The following is a 27987-nucleotide window of genomic DNA, read 5'->3' as shown; positions in this document are numbered from 1 at the left end:
CAGACAAAGAGTTAAAGCAGCGCCAAGATGATGAATGAACAAGAAACAACTCACCAGTTTTTTTCCCAAGCTGAAAAGTTTATTAGAAATATAGATTAATACAAAACGCAAACGAAGGCCCTTCATGCTCAACAGAACGGTCCCAGCAAACTGACCGGAGCTTGGGATACTCAAGCCCTCGCTGGGGATGTAAACCTGATGCACTTCTGCTATTTCTTCACAGACTGCCAGTGTTTTAATAAAGAGCAAGGGAACGTGCCTTTTTACCCAGCCTCTTGACACATCTCCCAGAGTCTAAAAACGTTCTTCTTTTGGATTATGGCGCCTGAAACCCTCCAGCCAGCATGGCCACCGTGAGGCCTGGAGGACTCTGGGAGATGTAATCCAAAGGGGTAACGTTTCCAAGGTTTAATCCTCTTCCACACATCATCTCTTGCCCCATAATAGGCATGCAGCCGCTTCCTTCCTAACAGACCCTTTGTTTTGTCCTGTCCGTTTCTTTGGGCTTGTGCATTCAGCGCTCATTATTTTGTTTTGGTGAAGATGGCAGCCCCAAAATGTGAGAGACTTGCTTCCCGCAGAGTTAGGCTCATCTCTTGATGGCCCAAGTCTCTAGAGGATGGCACAGTACCAGAGAGCACTGGATCGATACCTCACATATGGCACTGATGGTCAGGTTGTGCGCAGGAAGCGGAATACAGAGAACAGGCAACTTTGGGGCATCATAAATATGCCTCCTTTTGGGTTGTGAGCTCAAGGACTGAGCAACAGGGAACTGACATGGTGCCAGCACAGGCAGCATGGCAAGTGTCCAGATGGCATTTTCAAAGGAACCACCTCCATGGCTTAGCAACACTACCTAAGCAGAGGAGGAGAAAGTGGTGGCCACAGTCACCAGAGATCAATTTGTCTGGGAAAATGGGGAATACAGAAAACCACAGGAGAAGCCTGGAGTGGTAAAATGGTGGGTTGGTGGTTTAAAAAATAAACAGCCCTCTGGGAAGAGGTGTTTCACTGGGGAGACGAGGGAGAGGAAAGCAAGAGCTTCCAAGGCCATCACCCCCTTCCCCTAGTTAGTTCTGCTCTTATTCTTCCTCAAACAGGGCATCCAGCTCAGCCAGCCGCTGCCGCAGCCGCTCCTCCAGCTCAGGAGGCTGTGGCTGAGCCCGCCGTCCTCCAGCCTTGCGCCCCCCTCGAGTGCGGGCTTTGCGCTGCTTGCGGGGAAGGCCACCTTCTCGAAACTCCACAGCCCGCTTCAACTTGCGCTGACTGGTAAAGATGAGGGCCCCGTTGCGCTCCAATGGCACCTCAAAGATGGTTTCAAATGACCTGTGGGGAGAGAGAGCAAAAGGTTGGGCATCATGTGGAAAAGAAGGGACTGCCAACATCAGGGTCAGGCTTGGCTTGACAAGTAGGAGGAGGTAGTTCAGGAAATGATGAGTTTGCATACAAACATATATTCCCAAACTTTGTACATGGAAGAAACAATATGGATGCTAACCTCACCACAGTTTTTGTAGTATATTCTGGATGTAAGGTTGGGCTGACAACTAGTACTCTTCTGATGTTTTTGTATTAAAGCTCCCAGTGTCCCTCTCCAGCCTAGGCAGTGGTAAAATAGATTATGGGGACTGTAGTCTGAAAATAGTTTAGAGTTTTCAGACAACAGAAAGCCAACTTGGTGTTGCAGTTTGAGAGTTTGACAAGGAGATCAGGATTCTAATTCTGGGAGATCAGGATTCTAATTCTGGCTCAGAAATGGAAACCCACTGAGATAGTTTGGGAAGTCACACTCTCTGAGCCTCAGAGGAAGGTAATAGCAAACCTCCTCTGAATAAATCTTGCCAAGAAAATCCCATGATAGGGTCACCTTAGGGTTGCCATGAATTAGGAACAAAGTGAAGACACAACAACAACAACAGTCTGAAAACAGCTGAAGGGCCACTGATGCCCACACCTGGGGTAATGAATGGTTTCTGATTGAAATCTGATGATCTTGACAACTTCTAAGATGCCACAAGTAAAACCCAAGCACTAAAGAGGCAAAGAATGTGGCAGGAATGAGGAACAAAGAAAAAGATCAAAGCACCTTTATAGTAAGACAACTCCCTTTCCAAAGCTCATTTGTTTTTCAGCACCTTCAGCATTAATGGCTGGATATTATTTGGCCCATCAGTACTGAGAACTAGAATCCTGGTTTACCAACTAAAATTTGAAGCAGCAATTAGCATATGTGTCAACTAACAGAAAGCACAGCTGTGACCATGAACAAGAAAAGAATATCAAAGATCACAAAAATGTCATAGTCCTCCCTGTAATACTAGATGTCCACAGTTCATCTGCATGTGTGAGTCAATTGAAACTAAAATAATTTCTACATTAGTTTCATGGAAGATGCTGTATTCTCCTTTTCAGACTATTTTTCCAAAATAATTATTCTCTGAAGATCACACTGGCCTGTACTTTCCTAGACTGTAGAGGCTCAAAAACAAGGGGAAGATTGTACAACTACTTTCTATGCCCTGTATCTGTGTAGCCTGACTGCCTCATGAATTTCTTCCCCCACTCCCTACCGTAAGCACATTCATAAATATATTCAGATCACAGGAGGTCGCATTCATTGCTTGCAAGCACTGAAACAAAATTGGGAATTCCCAACCCAAAATGATGACGCAAGGGAGAGCAAGCACACAGTAATGCTTCTTATGCTCACCTTTTCTCTGTAGGGGTGCGGTAGTTCTTGTTTGTGTAGATCTCTTCCAGACTGAACTCCTTCTTGTTCAGCCTGAGAAAGGAAAAAGAAGGACATTCATTATGCAAGGATGTCAATGCCAGTGACAGAAATTGCTTTTTTCCCCTGGTGGGGTGTGGAGGTGGGATGGTGGGGAGAAAGAGCCAGTCAGGCCTGCTGAGCCCTAACAGGTATTGTCCACACAATGGATTGTGGTTTGCCTGTTAACCTCTAGCTCATATTTTTTAAATAAAAACCAGCAAATAGTTTCTTAAGATTGTACACCAATGCCAGTTAATCTAACTACCATCAGGCTTGAGTGGGACAACATACTCCTGACACCACAGGAGTCCTGGTTCCAGCCTCTTTTCCCTTCTTTAGCCCCACATTCTCCAGGGCATGTCAGGAAATTTATCTTTAACCTGTCAGCAAGAGCAGTGTTCCTCAAGCTATGGTCCGCCAGGGCTTGGACTTCCAATCCCAAAAGCCACAACTAGCATGGCCAATGGTCAAGGATTGAGAGCTGAAATTCAAAAATCTATGGAAGACCTAAAGTTGAAAATCACTGAGCTAGAGTGTCCAAATGTTTCCCAGTCAAAGATATCCTAGATTGGTTCAACGAAAATCAAAACCAGACAATGAACAAATTTTGACATTAAAGGGCAGTCCTAGCCCTTAAGATTCTACAGTGGAACCTCGTCATACGCGGGGGATCCGTTCCGGATCCCACCGCGTATGGCGATTTCCGCCTATGCTCGAGCCCCATTGTAAACAATGGGGCTCGTGCACGGCGGCACGGAGGTGTGCAGGGTGCAACGGGCGCGCGCACGGCGCAACGGGCACATGCGCCCATTCAACTGAATGGGACGCGCCGCCCCTTCCGCCCCGCGCGTGCACCGCGGCTTGAGCACGTATGCCCAAGGCCGTGTACGGTGCGCCCGCCTATGGCGAGGTTCCACTGTATTCTATTCTATATGCACCCCACCGATGTCATCTTCAAGCTTTCCAGATGCTGTCGGACTGCCACAACCATAAACCCCAACCAATATAACCAATATTGAGTGATTCTGGGAGCTGTAATCCACCATGATCTGGAGGGACAAAAGTTGCTCGCCCCCCCTGTGCATTCATCTACCCCCAAAAGGCACTGACCATAGTCTCATGCACAGACGTTTCACCTCCAGGCAGTGAGGAACATTAATCGTACGTTTCCCAACTCCCTGAAATCTCCTACCTCACCTTTTAAAATGAAAAAAATTACCATTACATCCTAACCTCACCTGACAGGCCGGGGAAGCCCCATTGGAGTGAGATTTGCTTGCTGCCTGGCTGGCGTCTTGCGAATCCTTATGCAGGATACCTTCCCTGTGGTGTTGTCCTGTGAGACCTGCACGTTTCAGAAAGATCAAGACTGTGAGAGAACACAAGAGTAAAACAAAGACAAGAACCCTGCAAAGAGAAGAGAACCAGAGTTCCACAGCCACCCTTTCCTCACAGCACAGCACCTCCTAGGGTAGGTCCCTGGATCAAGCAGCAACTGACCTTCAACTCATCCTCTGCAAGTATCATCTGCTCTGATGTGACCAACTCGGAGTCACCCAGGCCCAGGCCAACCCCAGGCACTCTTTGTCCACCATCAGGGGAGGTGGAGAGGTTCCTATGAGGACAGAGGGAGGAAAAAACCAAACACACCAACAGAAGTGAGTCCTAGATGTTTCCAAGCCTGAATTGTTCAGCCCAGTGAAGGGGAGGGAGGGAGTTAAGAGAAACAAATGAATCAGGCAGGGGCACCTAGCATTAAGGGTGCAAGACATCATGGGAGTTGTGAAGTACCATGGAAAAAGTGGAGGACTTCCTTCTGCAGAACAGAGCTTGGAAAAATTACTTTTGCCCAGACTGGCTGGAGTACTCTGAGAGCTGTAATAAAAAATGCTTGATGTAGAGACAAACCTCTGGGAATTCAAATGCAATGCTAGGCTCATGGACCGGGTCCCAGGAAAAGGCCTTTGGCAGTCCTACTGTTCAAGATCCTGGAGAGTGACATTTCCCAACCCCAGATCCACATGTGAGGTCATACTGCAACACCCACCATCCCTGACACTGGCTCAAGGATGTCGGTTACAGAGAATGGGAGTTGCAGTCCAATCTCATCTGGAGACACAAGGCTGCCACAGGAAATATAATACAAGAACTCAGAGTTACGAAGAATTTCCAGTCCCACAAATTTATGGTCCCAGCAGGGAGGGTAGGGAATACAAGTAATGAGGAGAGAAGCTTCACCTGGAAAGAGTTGGATCGGAATCCCGGCAGCAGGAAGGCACAGGAGAAGTATATGAGGAGCTATCACCACTGACTGAATGTGCCAGGAATCGTGCAGGGGGTGTGCTGAATGGGTACACCTCCTTTCGTAGGCAGGGTGGAGTGGGACGGCCCAGCTCTCGCGATACTTCCAGACTGCAGACAGTGTGCCGGCGCTGTCGCTGCTGTGAGGATGGGGAAATGGCCACTGGGGAGTCTTGCCAGGATCGGCCCCCAGGGAAATCTGGGCAGGAGTAGCTGCGTCCAAGGCGGGGCTGAGGAGCTGGATCTCCTTCATTCAAGCGCCACTGGCTGATAGGGGGGCGCCCACTCACCACCAGGCTGCCCATCTCTTCCTCCTCCTCTTCTTCTTGGTGGCAACTTCTCTTCCGGGGACGAGGTTCTGAGATGGCAATTTTCACCTCAATGTTGACTCTTCTGTGTGGGGTTCCCAGCTGGGCTGCTGCCTGGTCCTCATTTTTCTGAGGGCCTAGCGTCAAGGAAGGCGGTCCCTGAGTGGATGGAAGCGCAGGCTTGGACGGGCTCAGGAAGATGTCAGTGAAAGCCTCCAGTTTCGAACGCACACTCTGGAAAACAGGGGCCAGGCCCCAGTGCTGGAAACGTGGGACCACTGAAGGACGCAAGAAAGTCAAAGTGGAAGGAGGCCAGGAAGAAGGAGCTTTGGCTGCTTCCGATGACACATCTGATGGGAGAGATAAGGAATGTCATTGGTGGTGGGGCAAAGGAATGGATAGTTATTTCAGCTCAACAGCCTCCATCAAGCTGGAGTCTTCCAAATGTGTTAGATTTCTTCTTCCATCATCTGCAGCTGAGGTGGCTTAGGTGATGGACACTTAGTCCAACAAATCTAGAGGTCCCCAGCTTGAGGAAGGGGGCTTTAAAATATGATAAGTATCCATGACTAGACATTCCTTTCTTGCCTATACTGTAGAGCTTCCCATCTTGAAAACATTTATGATGGATGGCATTGTCAGTGGTTAGAGCACCAGATCACCTCCATTTTTCCCCTTAAATTGCCTTTTATCTTCCAAGTCTATATTTTGTCTGTAATGCTAGAATGATGGGAGTATATTTACTGCTCCAAATAAAATGGAAAATTGTGTCCTGTGGAGTTAGGATCTTTTGGAGGTGGCAAAGCCAAATCAATTTTGCTTGTTAATTCTATCAAGGTATCATTCCTAATTGGTTGTTCAGATCCCTGACTTCTTGTGTGACCTTTAACTTACTACTTTTGTTTAAACTTACTACTAACAAGCATCCATCTAGGAATATAACTTGGAAAAGTTATTCTTTTACTATAACTCCAGAAACCCCATAGTCACCATATTAAGTTATGAATGCCACAGTCCATAATCTGTATGTTTGGAATCCTCTAGCCAGCATGGCCAATACTCTTGGCCATGTTGGGTGACAGATACTGAAAACTGCAATCTAAAAAAAGTAATTTGCCAGGCTGTACCACCAGCTAAGAAGAACACACATTCACCTTCCCAAAATTCTTCCTTTTAGTTTTCTCATTAGGCGATGCTTGCCTTTCTGACATCGTTTGAGAGCTCTGGACCCCATGTGCTTGCGGGACAGCAGTCTTGTACACATAGAGCCTGACTGATGCATGGAATTTTAATCACATTTTATTGAGTATTTTAAGACTACCCAACAGCTAATGTTCTCTGAGCAATTTCCAAGTACATTAAAAACCTAAGATGTGAAACCACAATAAAATGGCCAAAGATAATAAAGGCGCCTTACAGACGGGCCTAAGCGGCAACGTCATTACGCCAGGAATACGCGCGAGGGGTGGCGCTTCCAGACGTGCCTTGCCCTTCGCGCGTATTCCGTACGGCAAGATGGCGGCGCCCTATACAGATGGGCGCGGCCATCTTGACCCAGAAGAGCCGTCGCGAGTGCGTGCTTTGGCACTTGCGGAGGCTCTTCCGGGTTGCTGGAAGGAGTGCGATTTCTGCACTCCTTTTTTGCAGCGCGGAGGAGTCGCGCGGTTTGGCTGCTGCGGCTCCTCCACACTGCAACCGGCAGCGGCCCAAGACCGCCCCTTTTGGGCGGTCTGTAACGGGCCAAAAATAGCTTTGAGAACCCAACTCTGCACCTCAGCATTTAGAGATCCTTGCCTACTATAAACTCATACTGTATACAGGGAACACCTTTCTTTTCTGGATTCACCTCAACTTAGAGGACTATTGCTCCCTTTCCCACTGACATATTTTCTGACAGCTTGGAAGGAAGGATAAGCATGCAATCATAACAGCCCGCACCCCCTCCATTATCTCTCCTTTCCAGTTTCCACTACTTAGTTTCTGCCCCTTTCCCCTATACTAAACACACTGAAGCATTCTTTGCAGCTGCTCCATCATCGTTCTCCCTTTTCTCTCCCCACCCTGGGCAATTTTAGCCCAGCGCCCAAGCCTTCTCTAAGTTGCTTTGCAGTCTGCCTTTTTATTTTAAGTGATCCATAAAAACTCTTTTTTTAAGGGAAATCTCTTCTGTTACCCTATCCCATTTCCCCTGCCCACATACACCTTACAGCGGCACTGCTCTCCTTAGACCAACATTCGCAAAGTGACACATGCTGTTTCCAGGCTAGATCTACTAGACTGATGGCAGAATGGAACCAGAACCAGAGGTTTAGAGTTCACCTAGCCTAGGAGTGGGAACTGTATCCGGTGTTACTGAACTGCATCTCTCATCATTCCTCATTATGCTGGCTAAGACAGCTGGAAGGTGCAATTCAACAACATGGGGAGAACCACAGAGTTCCCACCTAACAGCAGCATTACGTCCCTGCTTCCCCTCCTGCTAGTGACATTGAGACTACACAAGCAAGGCCAGGAGTCAGTGGCTCCCTGGAGCACAAGTATCAGAAGTAGGGCATGGGAGTCCATTTGTTTTGAGTGGAAGGCCTACATATGTTGTTGTGGTGTGCCTTCAAGTAATTTCCAACTTATAGTGATCCTAAGGTGAAACATCAAGGTTTTCTTGGCAAGTTTCTTCAGAGAAGATTTGCCATTGCTCTGACTCTAAGAGAGTGTGACTTGCCCAAGGTCACCCAGTGGGTTTCATGGCTGAGCTGGTCTCCAGAGTCACAGTTCAAAACTCAAACCGGTATGCCACACTGGCTCTCAATGTAGAAACTGTGACAGGAAACCAACATTGTCTATAAGCTGCCTTAAAGATGACAACTGGGGGAAAGAGGAGGCACATGGGATATTCACTTCCATAACTAGAATTTGTAAAGTGATTTCTAAGCTCTGTGGGACAAGAAATGGCCCTGTCAATATTTACACAGACCCACTGATTTTTGTATCCCTTTGCAATACCACTCTTGCCCTGAAGGAAAGGGTAAAAGATGTGCCTCACCCACCTGTCTGATGACTGTTTTCACACAGGTCAGAAGGGGTTGACTTGTCCGTGTGTGAAGAAGGTGAGTGGCAATGTAATATCCGCCGATCGCTCCTGAGTGAGAACAAAAACACTGAGAAGTGATAGGCAGCCTTTGGCCCTTCAGGATGCTCAAAAGCAGCCTCACAAAACCTGGGGCCTTCCTGATGGATTGGACTTCAATCACTCCCTATCTAGGCTGGGTGAAAATGGGAGGAGACTGAAGGCCAACACACCTCAGGCGTCCCAAATTCAGGAAGGCTGCTCCAGAGGCACCCAGTGTCCAAGGTGGCACCTTTATCAATGAAAAAAATATCCCTTCATCTCCCAAGGAATTCTGGACTGGCAGTAGAGGCCTCGAAACTAATCCTCAAAGTTGGTCAGTTTTCTTGCAGTGTAACTAGCAGGCTCTTGAAGGTTGGAGGGGAGAGGGAAGCACAGCCAATTCCACACCTTGGTTGGTTTTGTGGGCGAAGCACTCACCGACAGGGGGGTGGGGAGGTCTCCAGCTGCTCCATGCCAGCGCCGGCATCCTGCCAGCGAGAAAAGATTTCTGAACTGAAAGGTGGACCAAGACATTACCCTCCGACTCCCTTAGTAAGGTTTTGCCAAGTGCCTCCCCCTTGGCATTTCCACAGTTGTCTCTCCTCACCAACTCACCAGGGCTCGGCTCAAAGAAGAGCCCTCCATACTGATGGCTTCTGTCTTGCTGACTGGGGAAAATCCATTCTGCAGACGCTGCCGCTTGACTTGCAGGCGCTCTGTCTCATGGCACGAAGGAGACTGCCTCTGGTCCCACAGCTGCCGGCACACATGGCTCCACTTCTCCCGAGGCTCCTCGTGGGATGGGGAGGCCCCCTTAGGAGAAGTTGAATTTCTCTTAGGTGAAGTTGAACTGCACACAGGGAAGGCAGCAAGAAGGACAGAAAGCTTCAGGTGAGATGCTTATGCCTACAGCCACCACCACCTCTCCAGTTTCATGAACCACCACTGCTCACCTGCATGTGGTACTACTCTGACCCTTTGTTGAACAAGAAACTCCATCTGCCTTCGTGATCACTGGCTGGCAGGAATTTATGCAGGGTGATATGGCAAGTCCTCGTAGAGGTGAGCACCTTTGTGGATCCCCCTGGAGAAAGAGAGATACAAGTCAAGTTAGAAGCAATGTAAACAAATTCAGAGGTTTTCTCTTCGACTCCTTCCATAAACCTGCTTACACAAGAATCTATCATGGGAACAATATTGGTACTTAATCCAGTTGCTTTGATTCCATTCCAACCATGCAAGAGAGCACTTTATACCGTTGGGTACAAATCTCCTCATTCGGTCTTGCCAAACATCATAGGTACTGCTACGCATAGTGGGAAAATTGGCCAACTGGTTCATTTCTAATTGTATTAAAGGCACCTTTCTTAAAGGATGAGATTATTTATTTATTGTTATGGCCATCCCAATCATATTCCCAAGGGAATTTGAACAGAAATAGGGCAGAATAAAAATCATATCCTCAAGGGGATTTGATTCTATGATTCTATGAATCTACAGCGTTTCACAAATAAAGTTTAACAATAATAATAATAATAATAATAATAATAGGACAATTAAAATGCAAATACAAGAAAATAACATCAAGTAAAGGCCAAAGAATATATAAAAATAACAAATATGTCAACAGGATTCAAACTGCACTCACTAAAGCTCAGAAAAATAGAAAGGTCTTTGTCTGGTGCAAAAAAGATGCAAGAAGCAGGGTACAGTTAGGGATTTGTAAGACACCACATTCCACAATTGGAATGTCAACACTCAGAAAGTCTTCCTCTGACAGTCACCCAATACACCAAAGATGGAGGAAGCACCATCTGGGTTTAAGATCTTGTCAAGATAGGCAGTCATCCAGGTGCCATAATCTTAGATCTAAAACCATACTGCAGAAATAATCTAGTTTGAGACTGCTTTAACTGTCCTGGTTCAGTACTAGGGAATGCTGGGAACTGTAGTTTATTTTTTCACAGAGCTCTCTGACAGAGGAGGCTAAAGATCTCACAATTCCCAAAATTCCCTAGCATTGAGCCAAGACAGTTAAAGCAGTCTCAAACTGGATGATTTCTGCAGTGTGTTTTGGAGCTTACTCTGTGAGAAGCTTTAAAAGTCAAAGCCCACACAGGAATATCCAAACAAGATTTCTGCCAAGTGAGAAGGGGGATATCCTCTGATGAGACAGAGCTTATGAATAACGTGTTACAAGTAATGATGTTACCTGCAACATATTACTTTGGAGGATGACATTATTTACATTTTCACTTGTTGCCTTTGGGGACAATGTTTACTTGTTATATTTTAATATTACTTTGAGTAAATCTGGGGTATTTTTAAGGAGGTTTTGTATTTTAAAGGGGTTTGGGGTTTATAAAAAAGCAATGTTAAGTAATATAAGTTTAAAAAAATTATTAATGAGAACGACAGGTATTTTATTCCCTGCCCCAAGCCATACTGATCTGTTTGATTTTTCTAATAAAAATCCAAGCTCTGGTGAAGAGGCAACAGAGTACAGTACCTCCAACAGGGAGCTTAGCATCTCCTTTCTTGAACCCTATTTAATCGGTTCTCCTACCTCAAAAGCAGCTTGAACACAGCCTCACATATCCACACCCACTACCCTAGGTGCCCGCCCCTGTTATGGCATCCTCACAGGCACTTTGGTGATAGAAAGATCTTCCAGGTCAACCGCCAGCACCCTCCGCTGCTTCTTCTCCATGGGAGATGCCACACGCCACAAGCTCTCTCCTGCCCCACAGAAAGGACTTTCATTCCTTTTTGCCATTGGGGGTGAGCCCTTCTGAAGCCGTTGCCTCTTACTGGGTGACCACCCTGCAGCCCCACAAGGGAGGAGAGATGTTCCACCTATCTCAAGATGTTTCTCCTGCAGGGTGGGGGATCCATGCTCCTCAGGAGCAGGCCTAAAATTGTAAGATGACACAAAGGGAGTCACAAGACAGCAACACAATTTTCCTTCCCCCCACTCCTGCTTGATTTTCCACAAAGGAGAACACTCTTTTCTCCCCATCCTCCAGCACTCTCCTCTCACCTGTATATGAGGATTTTTCGTCGCCTTACATGCCTCTCAAAGGCACACAGTGGATGCGTTCCCCCCTGTGACGTTCCTTCAAGCAGTGGGCATTCCATGGCAGGCCTCAGAAGACAGGTCTCCCACCTCCTCAGGGTCAGGAATTTGGCGGCCGGCCTGGGATGGCCCAACAAGTTCTCATTCCTCACCTCTCTGCATCAGAGGAAAGAAGATGCACTGGTTATTATTATTATTATTATTATTATTATTATTAACCTTTATTTATAAAGCGCTGTAAATTTACACATGGTTCATTTGCAGGCATTTATATCAGGGCCAAGAATTATGTGTGTGGAAGCCAGTGTGCTGTAATGGTCTGAGCATTGGGCTAGAACTCTGAAGACCAGGGTTCAATTTCGCATTCGACCTGGAAACCCTCTGGGTGACCTTGAGCAAATCACACACTCTCAGCCTCAGAAAAACCTGTGATAGGGTAGGGTAGAGTAGTCATAAGTTGGAAATGACTTGAAGGCACATGTTGGCAATAACAAGAGCAATCATAGGGCCCTCCAGTTGTTACCAGAATACAACTCACAGCAGCTTTAGCCATCACATTCAATCAAGTTGCAGTCAATGAATATCTGGAGGGCTACATGTTTCCCACCCCTGCTTGTATTAATTTTTTTCTGGGCAATTACCAAAACAGTTAAATATGTTAAAATTCAAAAAAGCTCTAAATAGCAAAGGGAATAAACATTACAGTACTAAACCAATACTGAAAATACTGCAGTTATCTTAAAACATCAGCAAATTAAATGGTATTCACCTGGGATCAAAACAAATGCAATTTGGGTACCAGAGAAACCCCTCTGAAAAGGACCTTTAGAGCAGTACTTCTCCAGCAATGTGATGCAGGGGACTAGCAGTTTCTTCCCCCCTTCTGCTAATGATCAACATCTGTGCCCATAGGCTACAATTGTTTCTTTCTTTCTTGGATACTCACCAGGAACTGGCAGCCAATGGCTTCTGGACTGGCACCAACCCATGGACTACTATTTTGAATAGCACTACTTTAGAACATACCAGGATTACAGGAGCACTGCCCTGTGGTTCACAGATTTAGTTGTGTCTTCCTCACAAGTTCACCATGGAGTAAAAATGCATCCATCTAAAATACATTCCACCACCTCCATCTACTCAATCCTGATTTCATAAATGATTATAAAGCAGGGGAAGGAGTTTACATGTATGACTAAACCAAAATTAAAAAATAAAATAAAAATTACAATGCAATCGTATACACATCTATTCCAAAGTAAGCTGTCCTGTATTTGGGGGGACTTGAGCACTGGAGATTAAAATCAGAGAATTGTAGAAGTGAAAGGAATCCTAAGAACCATCTAATACATCCCATTCCATTCAGAAGCCCACAGTTTAAACAACAACAACGTGTTCTACAGGGCATGTTACAGGGCTTAAACTTGTTACCCTTCTGAATCGTGACAGGTTGAAAAAGCTACTTTTTGGATTATAGTTCCCACAGGGAGTCTGTGATTCTGTGAGCTGTGGTCCAAAAATGTAACTTTTCAAAGTTTTGTGAATGCTACCCCTATCTTTGAAAGATTCACCACTTCAAGCATGTATTCTTCCAATACTGCTGAAAAAGATACAGAGCCAAGCAAGGGGCTAATTATTTTTCCCCTTTGCGAAGGTCATTATAATTCATTAAGAGATGTAGAAATAGCGTATTAGTGGCAATCCAAACCTGCCCTCCCTCCCACAGGGACTTGCCAGAACAGCCAGGCTAGAAGTTCCGATAGCAATGGAAAAGCTTCCTACCATGAGCCTGGGAACTGTTTCCATAGATACCTCAGTCCAGAGAAATGTGCAAAAGTAGACTTGTCATTTGCCAAATGTAGATAGATGAGGGACATGCAAATCCTGTGATCAAATGAGAAGATATGGGAAACCACAAATTAGTGTGCCAGGCTGCCAAAAACAAAAGCTTGACAAATATTTAAACATCACAGTGGAGATACCACCTTCATCCAACCCACTTTTTTTTAGGGAATGTGAATATCAGCCTGACAAACGTCTTCTCCACACTCCGATACCCATCACCTCCAGCCAACACAACCAATTGTCAAGGATGATGGGAACTGGAGTCCAAGATCTGAAGGGGCATAAGTTCCCCACCCATACGTTATGGGCTATTCAAAATGTACAGCTGTTAAGATGCTGAAAAATGCCATGAAAAGGAGGACAGTGTTGGCTGAGTGATGCCACATGAGAGCAATGACGACATGAACTAGTGAGTCATGCCAAGCAGAAGTTAGTAGAAACAAACAAGAGGCTGGGCAGAAAGTAGGTGTCAGGGCCATGAATACTAGGCTGTCTCAACCCACACTTTCTCTATCAAGACTCACCCTACACAGACCGAAAACAAAACAGCTATTTCCTTCTCAGTATAAATCCTTTAATCTTTCCCATCCAAACACTTTCTCTTCCGATCATGTTTAAAACCCCGTTTCCTGGCCTTGGACTCCCACCCAAGGCATTTTGCTATGGAAGTATCCCCTTGCTATACAAACAGCTCCTGCCAACCTGTTGCTTGATACCTCTCTCTGCCTACGCTTCCCCTTCAGCCCCTTTGCTAATGGGTGGCTACAACTCTTCCTGTCCCAGAGCCAGGATGGGGACTGGGGAATTTGATGATATTTTGTACAAGAAGATAACTTTTCCATCCTCTAAAGTCCTAATGCAAGCTAAGCATGCTGGACATATGGAGTGGAAGGAAGGAGTTATAAACCAGAGCTACATGCAACCCAGAAATCTATCCCAGATTCTTCTGCTTCCAATGCTTTTATTGAAACTGTTGTTGTGTGCCTTCCAGTTATTTCCAAATTATGGCAACCCTATGGTCAATCGATCCTGGGGCTTTCTTGGCAAGTTTATTCGCAGAGGGCTTCCCAGTGCCATCCTCCGAGGCTGAGAGAGCGTGACTTGCCACCCAGTGAGTTTACATGGCCAAGCCGGGACACTGCACTGGCGCATTGATGCTCTCGGCAGCGCAAACAGAAAGGATTCCAGCGCAAAGGTGCAGGAAAATTACAGACAGCTCAGTGGTCCTTCCTTAGCCATCTTTCCATGCTCTGGGGCTCCTCAATGGTTCTCCTCAGCGCTCCAGAACTGGGGCAGAGTTTTCTGTTAGTAGCATGGTCTCCATCCCCCCCCCATAAAACCTCCCCCACATGTCTCCCCCCATCTTCCCAGATCTTTTACCTCTGCCAAGAGCCTTTACCCAGATCCACTGGCTTATTCTCATCCCAGACCCAATAGTTCTGCTCATCAACCCACAACTGGGGCAGAGTTTTCTTCCAGGAGTATGGTCTCCATCCCCCCCCCCCCCAGAAAAAGCCTCCCCCCCAAACCTCCCTCTCTGAATGTCCTCCAACCTCCCCCTATCTTCCCCACATCCTTCACCTAAGACTACCTAGATCCACTTGCCTTGTTCCCAGCCCAAATAGTTCTCCTCAGCACCCCCCCCCAAGTCTCTGACCATCCTCCCATCTCCCCCATCTTCCTCAGATCCCTCTGCCGAGACTCTTGACCCAGATCCATTGCCTTGGACCCATATCGCCCCCAGAGAACTCACCTTCGATCCCTGCTTCCTCGGGGGGCTTCATCCACAAACTAATAACCCCCTCCAACCCCCCCTTCAGGATCTGCAATAAGGAACACGAACATTTGAAAAACAACCCCCAAGTTAGGTGCCCCCCTTTTCCAACTCACCGCTCCCTCTCCTTCCTCCTCCTCCTCCTCCTCCTCCACTCGCTGCCCTTCCCTGACTAACCCCGCGAGGCCTCTCGTGACCGGGCCCGCCCAATAGGAACGCGGCTTGCTTTCCCTCGCGACCAATCAGCGCGCGGCTTGCTTTCCCGAGGGTCGAGCGAGGGCTCCACTTCAACTGTCGCCCTCAGTTTGAGGCTAACCGCCGACCAGTTCGCTTCGGCTCCTGCCATGCTGCAGTAATGAACCGCTTTCTGGCTCAAGGCTATGGAATTCTGGGAGTTGGACCCCACAACAAACTCCAACTCCCAGAATTCCATAGCCTTGAGCCAGAAAAGGGTTAAAGCTGTGCCAAACAGGGTTATTAGTTTGTTGTGGCACCAGAGCAGAACAAATAACCCACAAGTTTTAACTGCCACAGCTCAGGTTCCATCCACACTGCAGAAATAATAAACCCACTTTGAGACCGCTTTAACAGCCCTGGCTCAGTGCTAAGGAATTCTGGGAACTGTAGTTTTGTGAGACATTTGACCTTCTCTGTCGGAGAGCTCTGGTGCCACAATATGCTACAATTCTCAGGATTCCCTAGCACTCAGGCAGTTAAAGTGGTCTTAAACTGGATTATTTCTTCAGTGTGTTTTTGGGCCTCAGTGCTGCGGAGCAGAGCTCTGGTGCCACAACAAACTGCAGTTCCCAGAACCTCACAGCATTGAGCTGTGACGGTTAAAGCAGTTTCAAACCTATTTCTGCAGTGCGGCTGCAGCCTTCGACTCCCATGAGAGGGCTCCTTCTGCCACACTGTAGAAATAACCCAGTTTGACACTGCTTTAGCTGCCATGGCTCAATTCTACATGAGCTCTTTTGCCACAACAAGCTACAGTTTCCAGAATTTCATAGCATTGAGCCATGGCAGATAAAGCGGTGTCAAACCGGATTATTTCTGCATTGTGTTTTGACGCCACTTAAGCTTCATCCACACTGGAGAAATAACCTGGTTTGACACCAGTTGAACTAGCACAGCTCCATACTGTGGAATTCTGGGGATGGTAGCTGATTGTGTCACACAACAATAAACTACCATCCCCAGAATTCCACGGCATGGAGCAGTGGCAGCTCAAGCAGTTTCAAACTGGTTTATTTCTCCAGCGTGGATGCAGCCTTAAACTGCCACGGCTCAGTGCTATGGAATTCTGTGAAGTGTAGTTTGTTGTGGCACCAAATAGACAATCCTAACTTGGTTTTGTTGTGTTTATTTTGTGCCTTCAAGTCATTTCCAACTTATGGCAACCCTGAGGCGAGTCTGTTGTGGTTTTCTTGGCAGGTTTCTTCAGAGGGGGTTTGCCATTGCCATCCTCTGAGGCTGAGAGAGTGTGACTTGCCCAAGATCACCCAGTGGATTTAATGGCTGAGCTGGGAATCAAACCCTCGTCTCCAGAGTCGCAGTTCAACACTCAAACCACTATGTCAAACTGGCTCTCCCTAACTTGCCCATTTAATGATATATTTTTACACTTCTACCTTACCAGGCATTATTGTCATTTCTAGTGAGTCATGTTTTCTAATTAATATCTTCCGTCTTTAGTTTCCTCATTTTCTTATTTTCAGAAGCAGATAAGCAACCTGTGAAGGATGAGGGCATCACCCAGCGATCTTCAGGGAGGAAACGGCTGAGGTCTAGAGCAAGAAAGGAAGTAGAATGGGCACAAAATGCCAAGGTGAACCATAAAAGGCTCCTGGATTGGAGAAGGGAGAGGAAATAGGGCTTAAGAAATGCATATCTGTCTTGTGCATAACTTTAGATTCCGGCTCAACATTAGGAGGAACTTCCAGAAAGTAAGGGCTGTTCGACAGTGGAACACACTCCCTCAGAGATTATAGTGGAGTCTCCTTCCTTGGAGGTCTTTTAGCAGAGGCTGGATGGCCATCTGTCGGGGATGCTTTGATTGAAAATTCCTGCATGGCAGGGGGTTGGACTGGATGGCCCTTGCGGTCTCTATCAAATGACCAAAGTGGGACAGCCTCAGTTTATTCATTTTGGCTTCCAGGGAGAGTTCAGACTTTATTTGCTCTTGATGTTGTATGGCTTCAAGTCATTTGTGACTTAAGGCAACTGAAAAACAAACTTATTAGAGGTTTTCTTGGCAAAGTTTGTTCAGGAAGCCGTTGTCTTCCTTTGAGACTGAGGAGGATATCACACAACTGAAACTGGAAGTATAATCCAGTGTCATCCTGAACGCGATCATGCATATTCATATTATTGCGCAAAAGCTTACCACACACGATCGCTGGCAGTCCGAACGCACTCCGAACACAATCATGAGTCAGTCCACAGTTAAGTAAATTTTGTGAACTAGCCAAGTCACAAACCCTATTTCTAGGCAACTTCGCACTCAGTGTGCTGTTATTTGATGTGATGTGCATGTCTCCTTTGGTCCTGGTTTCCCTCCCCCATCCGGAAGGGGGGGGTTTCCCATGAAGCTACACTGCAATTCCACTTCAATTTTGCTTCCGCTTGTCCTTCAGCATTGCAAAGGGGGGGCTGCTGCCTGCTAATTGAGAGGCATGGACTGGGAGCTATTGGATAACCATTATATTCACGTTTTAACGTGACAAGAGTGAATATATGCTCGTTTTAACGTGAATAGAGCATGTTATTTCAACCATTCTTCCCACTCACTATGGACAACCTCTCTTGTAATTTGTGGGGTTCCTTGGTTTCTCTCTCTCACTTGCCTAAATATGCAATGCTCCAGTCATCTGGAGTCTCACTGAGCATGCGCAAGGGTGCCAATTTGCAATTAAGATGGTTTACTTTGCACAGAATCTGGGTTGCGTTCAGGGAGGCCATTACAGCGAATTTAAGATGTGATAAGTAATCACGTAATTGCGTGAATTTTTGAATTGACCTCGCTATCTTCTCTTTCGAAATTGAGAGTCTCCTGTCCCGTTTGATAAACTCCTGAGAGAGTGTGACTTGCCTAGTAGGTTTCCATGGCTGAGCAGGGATTTGAACCCTGGTCTCCCAGTGTCCTTGTTCAATGCTGAAACCACTACTTCACACTGGCTGTGGGACCCATTTATTTGTCCGTAGAATTCTTCTCTGGTACATTTGAAATTACTTTATTTCCTGTTGAGTGAAGCTCCTGGTGATTTATGTCTCCCATGTACTCTGAAGGCAGCTTCCCTTCACTTCCTAAAACTGGAGGGTCATCTTCATAGGGTTCTTCCATGAACTAATCTTTCCTCCTTTCATATCTTTTATATAGCCCCTCTGTGTGTTACTTCCATCATCTGACGTTGGCTAAATCTACACTGCAGAATTAGTGCAGTTTGATACCGCTTTAACTGCCATGGCTGAATACAATGGTATTGTGGGATTTTAAGTTAAGTGAGATTAGCATTCTCTTTCAGAGACCTCTGGGGCAACAAAAAAACCCTACAAATCCCAGGATTCCATAGGATGGAGCCATGATAGTTAAAGCAATATAAAGCTGCATTAATTCTGCAATTCAGATGCACGGCAGACCATGGAAGTAAATCACAGAAGAAATATATAAAAGAGATGAAAGGAGGAAAGATGGAAGAGCTCTGCTCTGGTGCCACAACAAACTACAGTTCCCAAAATTCCACAGCATCGAGCCATGGCAATTAAAGCGGTGTTAACCGCATTATTATTTCTGAGGTGCTGATGCAGCTTCTGTTTTGCTGGAAGAAAAGTTGACTGGCTGCCATCTTTGTTAAGGGCATAAGCGCCGGTGAAGTCGGCGAAGCTGCCATCTTTACTAAGGGAAAAAAGAGGGCGCGGGGAGAGAAAGCGAGAAGAAAACAAGGAAGGCATAGTGGGCGGTCGCCATTTTGGTTGAGGGCAGATTCTCGGTGGCGCCGTTTAGGGCGCCGCCATTTGAGGGGAAAACCCGAAACCAGGGATTTAAAGGAGCCGCAACAGCCTTGAATTCTTGCTTTCAGAAAGAGGCCCTTTCACTATATGGCTGATTCCTGAAAGATATTTGCATCCACACTGGAGAAATAACCCGGTTTGGCACCGCTTTAACTGCCCTGGCTCAAGACTATGGAATTCTGGGAGTTGGAGTTTGTTGTGGGCCCACAGTGGGCCCACAACAAACTCCAACTCCCAGAATTCCATAGCCTTGAGCCAGAAAAAGAGTTAATGCGGTGCCAAACTGGGTTATTTCTCCAGTGTAGATGCAGCCCAGTTTTGTAGGAATTAAAACCTGCCCCCAAAGCAGACCTTTATAGCATTCTCCATGAGGAAGGGAGGAAAACCCCATGTTCAGAGAATCTTATCATCCTGTAGTTTCTTTTTTTCTTTTTAAATTAAATTTTATTATATAAAATACAAAAGACATACAACTAATAAACACAACATCCACAAGAAAACAAACACTACCAATATACAAACAATATACATACAACTACATATACATCGAAAGGCTCAGTCTAACTTAATCTTATTGTTTGATTGATTAAGTTTTAGATATATATTTAAAAATATAGAAATTAATCATCCTGTTGTTTCAGAGTCACAGAGACTGCAATGGGGAAAGTCGCTTTTTTGGACTACAATAGAGGTTCTCAACCTGTGGGCCGCAAGTCGCAACCCCTTTGGGGGGATCAAGTGACCCTTTCACAGGGGTCATCAGAAAACACATATTTTATATTATTATATTAATATTTTTATATTTGGGGATCGCCACAACATGAGGAACTGTATTAAAAGGTCACGGCATTAGGAAGGTGGAGTGCCACTGGACTACAACTACCAGAACTCATGGCCAGAATTATAGGGGATCATGCTGGATGGGGATTCTAGGAACTGCATTCCAAAAGTAATGGTTCCAAGCACTGACCCTATACCAAGGGTAGCCTAAGATCCCTGGCTTGAGTGTTGGACTCTTCTGAATAAATCTTGCCAAAAGAAAAAAAACATGTCAGGTTCACCTTAGGGTTACCATAAGTCAGAAACAACTTGAAGAGACAGGATAACAAAGGAAACAGACTTCTTCAAATGATGAACTGCAACTCCCATCATGTCTCATCATTTGCTAGGCTGGCTAAGGCTGATTGGAACTGAGAGTTCAACAGCATCTGGCTAGAGGTTTCTCATTCTTTTTAGGACACATACTGGAAATCCCACTGAATGAAATAGAGCTTCCTCTTAAATAGACATGCATATATATTCAGAGCCAGTGCGACAAAGTGTTTTGAGTGTTGGACCATAACTCTGGAGACCAGGGTTTGATTCCCAGCACGGCTATGAAAACGACTGGGTAGCCTTGGGCAGGTCACACACTCTCAGCCTCAGGGGAAAGCAATGGCAACCACCTCTGAACAAATCTTGCCAAGAAAACCCCATGATAGGTTCACGTTTGGGTCGCCATAAGTTGGAAACGACTTGAAGGTACACAACAACAACAACAAGAAGTATTACCCTGTCAAACTTTCCCTCATTCTCTCCTATCTAAGAAGTTTGATGAAGATCCACCAAATGTAAAAGCACTGAAAATATTTGTCCCCCTCAAAAGTAAATACAGTATTCCCCTTAAGGTACATCACAAGACAGTGCAGAATAGCAGAAATCTAAGGACTAATTTAACTTATGGTGACCTTCATGTTTTTTTCTTGGCAACATTTATTCAGAGGAGGTTTGCCATTGCCTTCCGCCAAGGCTGAGAAAATGTGACTTGCCCAAGGTGGGTTTCATGGCCAAGTTTGGTATTGAACCTTGGTCTCCAGAGTTGTATTCCAATGCTCAAACCGCTAAGGCCATGCTAGCTCTCAACATTCTGGAGACCAGGGTTCAAATCCCTGTTTGAGCATTAAAAACCCAATGGGCAAGTCACACTCTCTCAGCCTCAGAAGACGGCAATGTCAAACCCCTCTCTGAAGAAACTTCCCAGGAAAACCCTATGATAGCTTCACCTTTGGGTCGCCATAACTTAAAAATGACTTGGAGGCACACAACAACAACAATTGTACTCCTTGCTTCCGCCTTCACCCACTTGTAATTTTTTTGCCACTCTTCCTCTATTTTTATCCCCAAATCAATTCTGCTCATTGCAGGGGCGTCTTTGGGAGGGTGCGACAAGTGACACCCTAAGGGTGAGGTGACAGCACTGCTCCCATAATCATAGAATCATAGAGTTGGAAAAGACCCCAAGGATCATCCAGTCCAACTCCTTGACATGCAGGAACTCTCAATCAAAGTGGCCCCGACAGTTGGGCATCCATCCTCTGCTTAAAGACCCCCAAAGAAGAAGACTCCACCACACTCCAAGGAAGTGCATTCCACTGTAGACCAGCTGTCAGAAAGTTCCTCCTAATGTTAAGGTGGAATTTATTTTCCTATAGCTTGCATTCATTGCTCTGGGTCTTATTCTCTGGAGCAGCAGAAAACAAGCTTGCTCCATCCTCAACATGACATCCCTTCAGATACTTATAAACAAGGCTATCATATCACCTATAAACCTTCTCTTCTCCAGACTAAACATACCCAGTCCTCTAAGTGTCTCCTCATAAGGCATGGTCTCCAGACACGCTCTAGCTTCTCAACATCCTTTTTGAACAGTGGGGCTGAGAACTGGACATAGGATTCCAGGCCAGGCCTGATCAAAGCAGATAAATCAAAGTAAACCAGATAAATCTGCCTTTTGGCAGAAATGGGCTTTTTGACATCCATCTGCATCCCTTTGAAATGCTGAAGAGATGCTGTGAGGGAAGGCTCAGTGAGAGGAGAGAGGACCTGTTTTTTTAAATTAAATTTTATTTAAAAAATAGTTTTCTCTAAAAACATCACATCTTCACAAGTTTTCACTTTAAACTTTGTTGTTGTTCTGTACTTATATGAGTCCTTTTAGCTTTTATTTGTTCATAACGCCATCCATTTTTCTTGAAGGCCCTCCATTCTGAGCATGGCTAATAATAATAATAATAATAATAATCTGTATTTGTATACCGCTTTTCCGTGGACGATCAAAGCGGTTTCCAATATCAGATTAACAATACATAACACATCACGACTACTCTGCTTCTCTCCCCTCAAGATGGTGGTCGGGAGGAGGGCTCTTCTTCTTGGCAGGCCGAGGCCTGTCGTTCCTTGCCTGCTTCTCTCCCCCTCAAGATGGTGGTCGGGAAGCATTAATTTAATATTAATATTAGCGCTTTTAGCTTGTATTTGGTCATGTCCAATTTTCTTGAAAGTCCTCCATTCTGAGCATGACTAACAAGCATGGATTTAATATTTGTACGAGTGCTTTTAGCTTTTATTTGGCCATGCCCTCAGTTTTTCCTGAAGATCCTCCATTTTGAGCATGACTAAGAAGCATGAATTTAACATTTATAGATATTTTCAGCTTTTATTCAGTCATGCCCTTCATTTTTCTTTTTTATTCGGTCATGCCCTCCATTCTGAACAATGGCTAAGAAGCATGGGCCTCATAACAAACTCCAGCTCCCAGAATTCCATAGCAAAGAGCCAGAAAAAAGTTAAAGCACTGCCAAAGCGGGTTATTTCTCCAGTGTGGGTGCAGTACCGGTTATTCTCTGGCTCCGCTCTGGGCCCACAACAAACTCCAACTCCCAGAATTCCATAGCAAAGAGCCAGAAAAAAAAAGAGTTAAAGCGGTGTGAAAGCAGGTTATTTCTCCAGTGTGGGTGAGGCCCAGTTCACTATTCTTTGTCACCATTCGCCTCATTGGGGGAAAAACTACATCTCCCAGGATGCAGTGCGGCGCCAGGCCTCCTTTCCCGCCGTTCCCCGCGTTGCGTCTCTTCTTCTTGGATGGGGATCTCCTCTTTGCCTCCAAGGAAGGAGTCCCTCCAGGCTTCGCCATGGCTGCGCCTCCTGCTTCTCTCCCCGGCTTCTCTTCTCTGGGAGACCAGGCCCAGAGCTCCGTCTGCCTCCTGCTGCCCTTCGTCATCCCAGCTGGAAGGTCCCTGGTCCTCACCCGAGGTAAGGGCATGGAATGGAGGGAGAGAGGGGCTGCCTCCACACTGCAGGAATAACCCACTTTCAGACCGCTTGGACTGCCCTGGCTCAATGCGAGGGCATCCTGGGAACTAGTTTTGTAAGACTTTGGTCCAAAAAGCACACTGCAGAAATAATCCAGTTTGAGAGCGCTTTAAGTGCCCTGGCTGTATAGCAATTAGGCTCAGGATGTCCATCCTAATATGAAGTCAGACTCTCTTTGTGATGGGAGTCCGTTGGCTCAGATCCTCGCCTGTGGAGAGCAGAAAGTGATCTTAATAATAATAATAATAATAATAATATAGTTTATTTATACCTTCCACCTCTCCAGGATTGCAACCTTAAAAGACACTTAGTACAATTTACAATCAATACAACAATAAAATACTAACACTGAATTTACCAAGAATTCCTATTAGTTCTCTAAAAATTACAATGCGCCCATTAGCCAACAATCAGAGTCAAGGAAGATCTTGCTCCATCTCTTTCCACATGACCATCCTCCAGGTATTTGGAAATAGCTCTCCTATCACCTCTCCATCTTCTTTTCCCTAGGCTAAACATACTTAATCATGTTTTTCGGTATACCTGCCACTTCGCCTTTTGAACAAGGGAGTAACTGCCCATGTGTGGTTTCCGTTCTTTATTCCCAAACTGGTTCTTTGTTAGCCTGTAACTCCCATTGTCCCCAATCAGCACACTGGCTAGTGTTGATGGGAATTGTAGTGCAACACATGCAAGCGACAACTGTGCCGGAGAGATTCCTGGTCTTGGACATCTTAATACAACTTTCACACAGTTGAGCAAGGCAGCATCTGCACTGTAGAGAACATCCAGGTTGACACCACTTTAACTGAATCCTAGGACTTGTAGTTTGTTGTGGCACCAGAGCTCTCCGACAAAGAAGGCTAAACGTCTCATAAAACTACAGTGCCCAGAGTTCCATAGCATGGAGTCACGGCAGCTAAAGTGATATCTACCTGGATTATTTCTGCAGTGTGGATGTAGCCAAAGTCAGACCCAAGTGCAGCAGGGGAATCCATAAGTTGCGGAAATGTAGGATGTGCCCCTTCTCTAGCTACCTTCTGTGCTTTGGAGGAGTGAGGATTGGGATATTTCTCAGCTGCTCAGACGGTTTGGTTACTAAAATACATTTGTTGTTGTTGATCCTAACAGATGGGACAAATCCTGCCTGGATTCTGTCTCTGGCAGCAGAAAACCAGAGCAAAGTGGAAAATCTAGAAGATGGGTTAGAACTGCACAGGACATCCTTATGTAACCCCCAAAGGGGTTGCCCTGGTGGGATCCAGCAAAGAAGCTCTGCAAAAGGACAGGCGTCCTCTTGTAAAGAGGAATTCATGGACCCCAAGGAGTCCCCATGCAGCCAAACAAAATCCTATAAGTGTGCTGACTGTGGGAAAATTTACCGCCGGAGCACCGATCTCTTGAGGCACCAGAGGACTCACACTGGTGAAAGGCCATACAAGTGTCTGGACTGTGGGAAGAGCTTCAGTCGGAGTTCAATCCTCCTTGAGCACCAGAGAATCCATACTGGTGAAAAACCATATATATGCAGCCATTGTGGGCAAGGGTTTAGCCAGAGCTCCAACCGTAACCAGCACGAGAGGATTCATGCCAAAGGGAAGGTGGGCAAGCTGGTGCACTGGGGGCAAAGTCGGCAAAGGACAGAAGACAAGAGCCTTGGCCCTAAAAGCATGATGAGAACAGAAGAAGGGTTGGGGCATAAGCTAGGATCTGGAAAGGTTTCTCAGCCTCCTAAGGAAAGCCCTTCATGGAACTCAAAGGTGGTTATGAAGCACCAGAGAAGTTACTTGCCTGAAAGGCCCTATAGGTGCCCTCAGTGTGGCAAATGCTTTGCGCGGAGCACAGATTTCATCCGGCACCATATCACCCACACAGGAGAGAAGCCCTACACTTGTGTAAAGTGTGGCAAGAGTTTCACACGCAGCTCTGTCCTCATTGAACACCAGCGAATCCACACAGGAGAGAGGCCCTACAAGTGTAGGCTGTGTGGGAAGGGCTTCAGCCAGAACTCCAACCGGAACCAACATGAGACAATCCACCGAGCGAAGAAATCTCCCAGATGCTTCCTGAATGGCAGTGAAACTTTGAACTGGGCGGCAGGACTGGCACAGCAACAGAGAGTTAATTCAGCCAGAGGGAAAACCTGAGGCAAGATCAAGGGATAGATAGGAGATACTCAGTGAAAATTGGATTTCTTAGGGTGACAGAGACTAAAAAAAAGGAAAGGAACTGGTGTTGAGATATTTTTTTAAAATGAGAGACAGATGTCAGCTGCTGTTACATTGAAACAAAAGTATTCTTTTCCCAAGCAAAATGTACCTATGAGATGCATCAACATTTCTTATTATTATGCTGCTGCTACTATTAACAGCAGCAAAAGGAGAAATTAAAACATTTGTTCCAATTACAGTTTTTTATTAAACATATACTAAGCCATTTATCTTCTCTGCAACTGAAGAATGGGAAAGGCCACTTGCTACAGCAGGGATGAGAATTATGCAGCTCTCCAGATGCTGTTGGACTGCAGCTCCCAGCATTCCTCACAGTTATTATGCACGCACTACATCAGACTGGCTTTTAGCCACCGTTTGCCTACACCAATCTGTTCTCATGACAATTTCGTTCATCAGATTAAGCCCTGTCAACAGCCAGAGCCAAACTCTAAACTGGCAAAAAAAATTAAATTGCTAAAAATTAGGATGGCCCCTGAATTTAGCTTTTTCTGGAAGTATAATGCCATTGAGCCTATGCATTTTCTCACCACAGGTTAACCACAGTCCAGTCTTTGTATTTCAGATTAAGGGGCACTGCTTCAGAACCATAAGTTCCATCTTAAATTTAGCCTGAAGATGAACACTTTCCCTTCCTGTCCTCTGAACTATTTTAAGTCAACAAACTAGATCTATTAGCATCACTCGGGATGCAATCTTATTTTCACTTATCTGACAGTAATCCCATTTAACTCAGCGCAAATTCTAAACACATATGTATTGAACTGTGTTACTTGGCCTAAATGCAACTGTTAGTCCCAAACAGAATAAGCTGTTTGATTTAATTGCTTCACAGTAACTCACCAATGCTGTAAGTCACCTTGACTCAATGGGTCTACTCTCTTTGGGACTAGTAATTGGACTGAATCCATAGTTCAGTATTTGGTACAGCACAATGCTAAATCTAAGATCCCTGGTGGCACAGTGGTTAAATGCCTGTCCTGCAGCCATTCATTCACAAACTATAAGATTGCAATACCAGCCAGGGGCTCAAGCTCGACTCAAATTTGCATCCTTCTGAGGTTGCTAAAATGAGTACCCACATTGTTGGGGGCAATTAGCTTACACTTTGTAAACTGCTGAGGGAACGCTTAAGTGCACTGATAAGTGGCATAGGGATATGCTATTGCTATTGCTAAATAAACAAAACAAACTCCATCCTTCTCTGAAGATGCCAGCCACAGATGCTGGCGAAACGTCAAGAAGAAACTGCTAGAACATGGCCACCCACATAGCCTGAAAAACCCACAAAAAACTCCATCGAATTTTCACCTTGGATACTTTTATAACTTGACCAAATTGATCATCTGTAAAAAAAATAAATCTGTCTTTCTGGGATGCGTAACAACCTAATCAATCAGATGAGGGTTGTGTGCAGGACTAACTCAGATAAAAGCTGTTTGCACTACAAGGGCTCCTCCTTGGCTACAAGAAATGAAAACTAATAAATTGCTGAGGAATGTGTGACTTAGGGCTGGAGTGTTAGACTGGGGAGGCCTTCAGGTCTCCAAGCATGAAAGTTACTAGGTGACCATGGGTCAGTCACTCTTCTTCCTTCTCAGAACCTACCTCACAGGTCTGCAGCCGTTAAGCGCAAAGGTGGGCAAATTTAGGGCTCTGCCTCCCCAATAGTAATTCTGGCTTCCAATTATTTTTTCTTCATTTCCCCCTAAATTTCCCTATATTTCTAGCATTGAAGAAAGCAAGACACTGAAAATTGTTTATACCTGGAGCTCATATTTGCTTTGTCCACATTCCTTTGGTAACTTTGCTTGCCCCTTTTCTTTGGCTGCCCAGACTATATCTTTTAAGTTACTGACTGTCATGCTAAAAATTTGGGGGACGGAAGGAAAATTTCAAGGGGCAGCATTTTTATTTGGGAGGGAGAGCCTTCATTTTGCAGGCTTGTTACTCTTTTTTTTCCCTTTAAAAATGTAGTTAGGATAGTCAGGAGTACATACATGTTTGTTGTGAGGTGGATGTATGTATGTATGGGGGCTATAGGCCTGATTTATGATGACCCCATGATTTCATAGGGGTTTTTTTAGGCAAGAAATGCTCAGAGGTGATTTTGCCAGTTCCTTCCTACATAGAGGGAAAGAACAAAAACCATGTATGTCATTTCTGGCTTATGGTGATCTTTAATTAAGCTAAGGGGTTTTTGTTGTTGTTGTTGTTGCAAGATTAAACAAGGCTTTTATTTTTTGCAAGATTTGTTCAGAAGGGGATTTCCATTCTCTGTGCTGAGAAAGTGTGTCTTGCTCAAAGTTACCCAGTCAGTTTCCATAGCCAAGTAGGGATTCAGAACCTGGTCTCCCATATTCCTAGTCACAACACTGAAACCACTACACCATACTGGTACTCACATGATTACAGAGGCACGTTCTATTCA

At 45.5% G+C, this 27987-nt stretch overlaps 2 protein-coding genes across 8 annotated transcripts; one reads left to right on the top strand and one right to left on the bottom strand.

Annotated features, from left to right (window-relative positions):
• Positions 1–62: 62 nt before the first annotated feature.
• Positions 63–17584, bottom strand: PRR14 (proline rich 14). 6 transcript variants are annotated; one of them, XM_089480248.1, is made up of 13 exons: positions 17570–17584; positions 13377–13448; positions 11529–11720; positions 11133–11400; positions 9442–9572; positions 9104–9338; positions 8927–8976; positions 8427–8518; positions 5012–5732; positions 4274–4388; positions 4012–4118; positions 2714–2785; positions 63–1329 (listed from the first exon to the last, which is right to left on the bottom strand). In XM_089480248.1, exons 2-13 carry the CDS (start codon positions 13439–13441, stop codon positions 1086–1088), a joined length of 2292 nt encoding a protein of 763 aa, XP_089336374.1. In that variant the 5' UTR covers positions 13442–13448; positions 17570–17584; the 3' UTR covers positions 63–1085. The 6 variants fall into 6 exon arrangements, with proteins under 6 accessions (XP_089336374.1, XP_089336373.1, XP_089336375.1 ...); XM_089480247.1 differs by lacking the exon at positions 17570–17584 and adding an exon at positions 15300–15316; XM_089480249.1 differs by lacking the exon at positions 17570–17584 and adding an exon at positions 15163–15254 and having other exon boundaries at positions 13347–13448.
• On the top strand, positions 16486–27978 carry LOC149303826 (uncharacterized). Of its 2 annotated transcripts, none has more exons than XM_089480258.1 (2): positions 16486–17011; positions 24457–27978. In XM_089480258.1, the coding sequence occupies exons 1-2, from the start codon at positions 16993–16995 to the stop codon at positions 25470–25472; spliced, it is 1035 nt and encodes a 344-aa protein (XP_089336384.1). In that variant the 5' UTR covers positions 16486–16992; the 3' UTR covers positions 25473–27978. The 2 variants fall into 2 exon arrangements, with proteins under 2 accessions (XP_089336384.1, XP_089336383.1); XM_089480257.1 differs by lacking the exon at positions 16486–17011 and adding an exon at positions 23078–23265.
• Positions 27979–27987: the final 9 nt, after the last annotated feature.

The sequence above is a fragment of the Sceloporus occidentalis genome, unplaced genomic scaffold (assembly GCF_023333645.1).
Source record: "Sceloporus occidentalis isolate IW3139 unplaced genomic scaffold, rSceOcc1.0.p SCAF_14, whole genome shotgun sequence".
Classification (NCBI taxonomy): domain Eukaryota; kingdom Metazoa; phylum Chordata; class Lepidosauria; order Squamata; family Phrynosomatidae; genus Sceloporus; species Sceloporus occidentalis.
Note: the sequence above shows the minus strand (reverse complement) of the source record. Positions and strands in the feature narration are given on the sequence as shown.